Below are 8963 nucleotides of genomic sequence, written 5' to 3' on the forward strand. Positions count from 1 at the left end.
AATAATTTTATTTTATAACCTTTGTTTTTTTAAACTTTTATTTTATTAATATTTTTTATTTACTTTTCGTAATAATATTTTTAACCTTATTTATTAATTAATTAATTCCTTTTTTTATAATAATTTTTAATAAATTCTTTAGTTTTTTGTTTTTAATACTATTATATTTTATTATAATTATAATAATAATTTTAAAAGATTTTTTGATATAAAAAATAAAAGCTTTTCGGGGCGTAGCCCCTTTTTTTTTATAATTCAATTAAATCTTTTAATTAAAATAATAATAAAAAGCCGACGTTAAAAAAAGAGTATAGTAATTATAAATTTGATAATTACTAAAATAATAAAAAAATACGTAATATTAATAATAACAATAAAAATAAAATTACTAATTAAAAAAATAATAAAAATAAAGTAAATAATAATAAATAAAATAAATATTAAAATAAAAAGAAGTTTAAATAAAAAGAGATCCGTAATAATATTAATAAAATAAAATAGAATAGCTTAAATAGTTTTAGTAATATAAACTTTAATTTTAAAGAAATCCTTAACCTCGGCCTTAAACCCGTATATAATAAATCCGCTTAGCCTTATACATATTATATTCGAATTAAATATAAAAACTATTAAAAAAACAAAACCCTTATTAATAATATACCAACTTTCGATTATATTTACCTCTTTTAAAAAAGTAATTATTACATTTAATATAATAAATAAAATAATTTAAATATTATAATTTATTCTTTTATTCTTTAGGTTTTTATAAAAATATTATTAATTAATCGTAATTAGCTCCCCTATTTTTAAGTAATTTTTAAAATATTTTCTAAATTTATATAGCCTTATCTCATTTTTATATTTATTAAAAATTTAAAACGATTTAAAAAAAACTTAATAATATTTCGCAAACTATATAAAAATATTTTATTTAAATAAATATTAATTATCGTTAAGAATATTATTATCCTGTTTTTAAATTTATTAAATAAATTAAGAGATTTTATTCCTTTTTAATAAACTTTAATTAACTTTTCAATAAATATAATATTATAAATACTAAGTAATATACTTAGCTCGTTATAAATATATTATCCGCTGTTTTTATTTAATTTGTAATTTTAATAACCGTTTAAAATATAACCCTAAAATAAACAGTTCCCTTTTGGTCCTAATTTATTATATGAACTTATATTAATTTTATTATAAAAAATATACCGTTAATCTTAGCCTAATTCTTAGTAATTAAAAATGACTAATTTAATAAATATATACACGTAATAAAATCGCTGCTATCCTTTACTATTTAATTTATTAATAACTTTTTATTAAAATCAATAACCTAATTCTAGTTTTAATTATTTAAAATATTTTCTAACGTATTAATAATATTAATATAAGTCTTTTCTTAACTTAGATTCTAGCTAATATTATCTTTAATATTCTTTTTTATTAAGTTTTAAAAAGTAATAACCTTATTTTTACTAAAAGTTCTTAATAATTTAAATAATTAATCTATCGAAATTAACATTTCTTTTTAATATTTAGGTTTCCTATTAATTTAATAATTAAAAAATTACCGATTTTAAAAAGAATTATAAATATTTTACTCTTTTATTTATGTAGTATTTTTCTTAACTCTTTTTTTATAATCCTTAATAACTTTAAATGCGTTTATTATATTTTCTTTATTAATTTAAAAATTATATTCTAAAAGCTAGCTTATTTATTAAATTAAATAAAAACGACCGCCCTTGATATTTTTATAATTAACTACTTTATTTAGTTCTTATTTTACCATTTTATATTTTAAATAAAGTAAAACGGTATACTTACTTTCTTACTCTTTTTAATATATAAAAAGGTTTTATAAATTTAAGAAATAGTTTCCGTTATTTAGTTTTAAATTTAAAGTTTTAAATAAATAAAAATATAAACTAACCCTTATAGAATTTTTAAAATTAATAACGGTTATTATAATTTTATTATTATTTTTTTATAGCTTTTTACTAAAGCTTTTTTATTTTAACTTTGAATTAATTTAATTTTTCGAAGCGGTTTTAAATATTTAATTATTCCTTTTTAAGGATCTCTTTTTTAAGATTATATTTAAAATTTAAATAGTAATTTAATATTACGACCCAACACGTATTATTAAACTAAGGCCCTGCCCTATAAAACCTACGGCGGCTATTATAATATATATATAATAATAAAAAATTAAACGGCTCTTTTTAAAAAAAAAAAATTATAAATAAGTTATATAATTATAATTATATAATAAAATAAAAAACGGACGTTTATAAATAAATAAAATAAATAATTATAAAAATATAAAATAAACGACCGTTTAATAAATAGTTAAATAATAATAAATAAAATATTATAAAAAATATATTTACGATTAAGATTTATATATAAAATAGCTTAAGCTAGGCTTAAGGATAGATTTTTATAACCTTTTTAATAATTAATTTCGTATTAAATCTTACGATTAATTTTAATTACTTTTATTAAGAATTTATTTAATAAGATTATAATTAATTACCGAAGTTTTATTTATTTATAATTTATAAATAATAGTTTTTTTAAAATTATTTTAATAATAATTATTATTTATAAATATCATAGCCCCGACTTTTATTAATATAAACCTTATTACGACTAATTAACTATAATATTTTAATTACTTTTATTTAATAAATTAACTTTATAAAAACTTATTAAATAATATAAACGATATTTAATTAATTTTTTTTTAATAAAAATAAAAAACCTTAAGTTTTAAATACCGAACTTGTTTAAACTAAAAAAAATTTAAAAATACTTAATATTAAATATAATTTTAATAAGGACGCAGTCTTTAATAAAATAATATATATTTAAATACGCCGCGTTATTAATTAGAATATTTAATATAATAAAAAACTAACAGACCTTTTTAATATTATTATTATTTAATTAATAAAAGTTTAAATTAAAAACGATTATAATATCGTTTATATATAAACATTATTTAATATTATATTTAAAAAAATTAATATTAAACATAATAAAGTTTTAAAACTTATTAAATAAAAGAATTTATTTTAAAATACTATTAATATCGTTATTACCCTTTTTAATAAAAAATAATAAAAACTTAAATTTAATATATTTATTACTTTTAATAATATTTTTAAAATTTTAAAAAGGTTTTTAATTTAAATTATAAATTTTTAAAATTTTTATTAAAATAATTTTAATAACGAAATTAAAAAAATTATATATATTATTAATCTTTTTAAAAAATAAGTTTTTAAATAAATTAAAAGTATTTTAAAAATAGTATTTTAAAAAAAAACTTTTAATAAATATTTTATTAAAATATAAGATATTTATTATAATTTTAAAAAATTTAAAAAAGTTTTTAAATTATTTTTTTAAAATTTAAATAAAAATTAATAAGCTAAGCGTAATATATTATAATTTTAATAAATTAAATCAATAAAAACTTATTTAGTTAAGTTTAAATAATTTAATATTTAATTTAATCTTATTAATAATATTAAAATTCTTATATTTTATTAAAAATTAAAAAATAAAATTAAGAACGAATTTATTAAAATTAATAAATTAAACGGTTTTTTTTTAATATATTAAATTTATAATTAAAATTAATAACCGTTTTTATAAAAAAATAATAATAATAAGAACTTAATTTAAAACGTAAATATTAATAATAATTTTAATATAACTTTAATTAAAAATACTATTATAACGAGAATAATAACTTTTAATAAATTATTATTTATAAATAATATAGCGGAATTATAAACCTTAATATAATAAAATAAAACTAATCTTATTAAAAAAAGATTTTAAATATCATAATTTTAATAAATTAAAATATATAATTAAAAGTTATAAATAATTTAAATAAATTTAATAATAACCTATTTTTAAAAAATAAATTAATATTATTTTTAAAAAAATATTTTATAAATCGCTTTTATAAATTATATATTATAACGATAACTATTTTATTTATTAAGATAATAAAAAATAATTAAAATAATATTTTAAAAAACCTTTTAATAAAACTTTTATTATAATAAATAAATAAAAAATAGTTTAATATTTTAAAATTATTAAAAATTATAATAAAAAAATATATTTAAATATTTTTAATAGTATATAAAATAATTAAAATATAATTTATTAATTTTCCTAAGCGAACGTAAACTTTTATAATAATAAAAAGAAATTAAAATAATAATAATAATTAAAATTAAAAACAATCTATTTTAATTAAAAAACGAGATTTTAATTTATAAAATACGAATTTTAAATAAATTTATTTATATAATATAACGAATATTTAATAAAATAATTTAATATTATAAATAATATTTTTTAATAATAAAGAATTATAATAAAAATTATATTTATATTTTAATTAATTATTATAAAACTAATTAATTATTAAAAAAAACGACTAAATATAAAAATAATAATCGTTTTATTTTAATAATAATTTTAAAAATAATTAAAAATTAAAATAAAAAAAACTTTTTTTAATTATAAAATAAAATTAATAAAAAAAAAATTTAATTTTTAAATTTTAAATATTAAAAAAACGTTATTAATAATATATTAAAAATTTAAATAAAGTTTATTATACGATAAACGTTTATACTTTTTAATATTTAATTATAAAAATAATCTTTACTAATTTATAATAATAAATAAATAAATAATTTAAAATAATAATAAAGGATAATATATTTTATTTAAAATAAAATTTTCTTATATTTAAAAAGAATATTAAATCAAACGATTTAAACGAAAACATTATTAATAATATATTTATAAAATTTAATATTAAAGGATTAAATTACGACCCTTTTTTAAATAATATTTAAATATTAAATTATAAATAGTTTATAAATTAATAATTATTTTATAATTTAAATAAACCTTACGACGTCGCTAAATAATATACTTAATTAAAAATTAATTATAAAATATTACTAAATATTAACGATTTTATTATTAAAAAAGAAGCCGATTTAAATAAGTAATTAAAATAATAAAGATTTATAAATTTTTAAAGAAAACTAAATTAGTTTATTAAAAAATTAAAAGACTATTTATATAATCAATATATTTTAAATATATAATTTAATATTAAAATATTTAAAAACTATAAATTGTTTTTTAAAAAGAGAAACCTTATGAATAAAGAAATAAATAATATCCGCAATATTATTAACGTATTATATTTATTTATTAAAAAATAAAGGCGTTCCGATTTAATAACTAATTATAAATAGCTTATAAAAAAAACGAATATTAAGTTTTAAAATATTAAAAAACTAAATACGTTAATTATAAAAAGATAATAAAAAGTAACTAAAATAAATAAATTTTTATATTTTATAATATTCCTTAATAAGGAATATTTATAAATTAAATTCTAAATAAACGGATATAATATAAGCGTTATTATTAATAATAACGTTTAAAAGTTTTTTATTTTATTAAAAATAGTAAATAAATATAATTTATTATAAATATAAAAAATAAAACCGTATATTTTTTAAATAATAGAAAGAAAAGATGTTAAGTATAATAATAGATATATTAATTAAAAGACTATATATTTTACGATATATAATAATAATTAATTAAAATAATTAAAATATAATATTATAAAAATTAAAAATACCGACATTATTTTAAGAATTTCGTAATTACGAAAATATAATTTATAAATAAATTAAAAAACTAATTAATTTTATTAAATAGATTTAACTACTAAATAATTTAAAAAAAGAAAGTTTAAATAAGTTTCATATAATATTTAATAAATAAAAATAAATTAAATATATCGCTTTTATTAAAACGATAGAATTTATTAAGATATTTATATTTAATATAAACAATTAAAAATCGGACCTATTTTAAATTATATTTAAAAAATATTAAATTTATATAAAACTATTTATTTTAAAAAGAAAATAAGACTATTAAAATATAATAATTAAGATATAGAGATCAAATTAAAAAAAAGAATATAATTTAAATTTTATTTATTATATTTTATAAATTAATTTAAATACAATAAATTTAATAAATATATTAATAATAGATTTAAAAAAGGTTATATTAAATTATTATCCTTTTTAATAAAAATATTAATTTCTTTTATATTTAAGAAAAGTAAAAAAGAATTTAAACTTATAATTAATTAAAAAAAACTTAATAAAATTATTAAAAAGAATTATTATTTATTATTTTTTATTATAAAACTTAAAGAAATATTTTATAAAGCTTAATAATTTACTATAATAAATTTTAAAAAAAAATTTAATTAAATTAAAATAAAGAAAAATGAATAAAAAACGATATTTTTAATATATAAAAAACTTTATAAATATTTAATTATACTTTTTAAATTTATTAACATAATTATTATATTTTAAATAATAATTAATTATATATTTAAAAAATATATTAATATTTTTATAATCGTTTATTTTAATAATATTTTACTTTTTTTTTCATTTTAAAACGTATAAAAAATATATTTATATAATATTTTAAAAGTTTTAAAACGTAAAGCTCTTTATTAAATTTAATAAATACGAATTTTATATATAAAAAATAGATTTTTTTAATTATATAATTATATTAAAATAAATTTATATATAAGTATTTAAAATAATAATAAATAAGAATTAGTTTATATTTATTAATATTAAAAATATATAATTATTTTTAAAATTTATTAATTTTATTAACGATTCTTTAAAAATTATGTTTTTATTATTAAACTTTTTGAAAATTTAATAAAAGAAAATATAATTTTTATTCAAAATAAAAAATATAAAAAAGCTTTTAATAAAATTAAAAACTTAATTATTTTAAAATTAATAATTATAATTTTAAATTTAAAAAGACTATTTAAAATTAAGATTAATATTTTAAATTTTATTATAAAGATTATTTTAAAACAATAAAATTAATAAAAAATAATTTATTTTTATATATTTTATTTTAAAATATTTTATAAAATAAAATTAAATTAGTAAATTTATAATAAAAAATTAATAATTATAATTAAAATTTTTAAAAAATAAAAATTATAATTTTTAAAAATAAAATATAAATTATTATTTATATAAATTATAAAAATTTTATAAACTTTATAATAAATAAAAATTTAAATAAATAATAAATTAAATAAAGCGAATTTTTATTTAAATTTAATTTTTAAATTATTTATTAAAAAAGTTTAAAAAATAATAAAATAAACGTTTTTAATAAACGATTTAATTATAAAATTATAATTCTTAAAGAAATATAAATAATTTTTAAATATAACAATAATAGTTATTTTATATTTATTATAAAATCTTTTATAATAATTAAAAAATCTTTTATAATAATTAAAAAACTTTTATAATAATTAAAAAAGTGAATATTAATTTATTTAAAAAGATAACCCTTAAGTTTATTATAAAAGTTTATAATATTTAAATATATAATTATTAAAATATTATAAAAATATAAAAATAGATTCGTTAATATTATAATAAATCCGTTATAAAAATAAAAATTATTAAAATTATTAAAAATTACGATATTTATAAAAAAAATAAAAATAACTTTTATAAACTTTATAAAAAACTATAATTATTATTAATATTGTTAAAAATATAATATTTAATTTTTTAAAATTTTATTATTAAACTATTAAAATTTAAAAAACTATTAATAAATATATAATACAATAATATCTTAATTATTATTAACCGATTTATTAAATTTACTTATTTTATATTATATAAAAAATAAATAATATTAAAAAATTAATATATACTTTTTTTAAAATAGTTATTATTAACTATAGTTTACTTAAAAAAATAGTTTTTAATAAAAATAAACTATTTATTATTAAAATTTAAAGTTTTTTAATTTTATAACTTAATATAAATTATAAATTATCGACCTTTTTTTATTTATAAATTAATAAATAAACGGAAAAAATTAATTAAGTTTTTAAAATATACTTCCGTTATTATATAAATTACGATTAAAATAATTAAGTAATATTATTATTAATAGCTTAGTTTATATATAATAACGTAGTTAATAAAAATATAAAAAAATCCTTTTTTTATTTTAACTATAGATTTTAATTAATTATATATAAAGAAATACGCAAAGGATTATAAATTATAAAAACTATAATAAATATAAGTAAACTTTAAAAGATTTAAAAAAAAGTCTTTTTAAATTTTAAATTCGTATAATACTATATAAAGAAATACGTTAATAAATTAAAAATTAATGAATTAATTTTAAAAAAAAGAAATAACGTATATCTCTTTTAATATAATATTAAAATAAAATAACTAAACAATAAGTTAAATTATAACAAATTTAAACTTTTCGAAATTATTAAGAAAGTTTTTTTAATTAATTTTAAATTAAAACTTTTAAATATAATACGATATTACTTAGTTTTTTATATTTTATTTTTAAAATTAGTATTTAAGGGATTATATATGAAAAATCGTATTATCGTTAAATTTAATAAATTAAAATATAAAACTAAACGAATTATTAACTATTGAATTAAAAAAAAACGAGAAAAATATTTTATTAAATAAAAAGATTATAAATATAAAAATGATATATAAAAACCTATTATAAACTTTTAAAATTTTTAATAGCTTTTTAAAAAGTATTAAAATTAAATTTATACTTAATACTCTAATTATTACGGCGTCCTAATTAATAATATTAAAAATATTATTAACTTACGCCTCCTAGGCTATTAAAAAAACTTTTTTAATATCTTTAAAAAACTCTTTTAATACTATACGATTTATTTTAAATATTATTCGTTTTTAAAAATAAAGGCGTTTTAATTTAAATAACGATTTATTTAATTTAATTTAAGTTTTTTA

At 10.4% G+C, this 8963-nt stretch overlaps 1 protein-coding gene across 1 annotated transcript; it reads left to right on the forward strand.

Annotated features, from left to right (window-relative positions):
• Positions 1-8408: 8408 nt before the first annotated feature.
• Positions 8409-8627, forward strand: CORC01_00070 (uncharacterized protein; the record flags this gene model as incomplete). The annotated part of the gene is made up of 1 exon (XM_022611728.1): positions 8409-8627. A coding segment is annotated over one exon (219 nt), but the record flags the coding sequence as incomplete, so codon positions are not given.
• Between the last annotated feature and the right edge of the window lie 336 nt (positions 8628-8963).

Source organism: Colletotrichum orchidophilum (assembly GCF_001831195.1).
Source record: "Colletotrichum orchidophilum strain IMI 309357 chromosome Unknown Scaffold_1.1, whole genome shotgun sequence".
Lineage (NCBI taxonomy): Eukaryota > Fungi > Ascomycota > Sordariomycetes > Glomerellales > Glomerellaceae > Colletotrichum > Colletotrichum orchidophilum.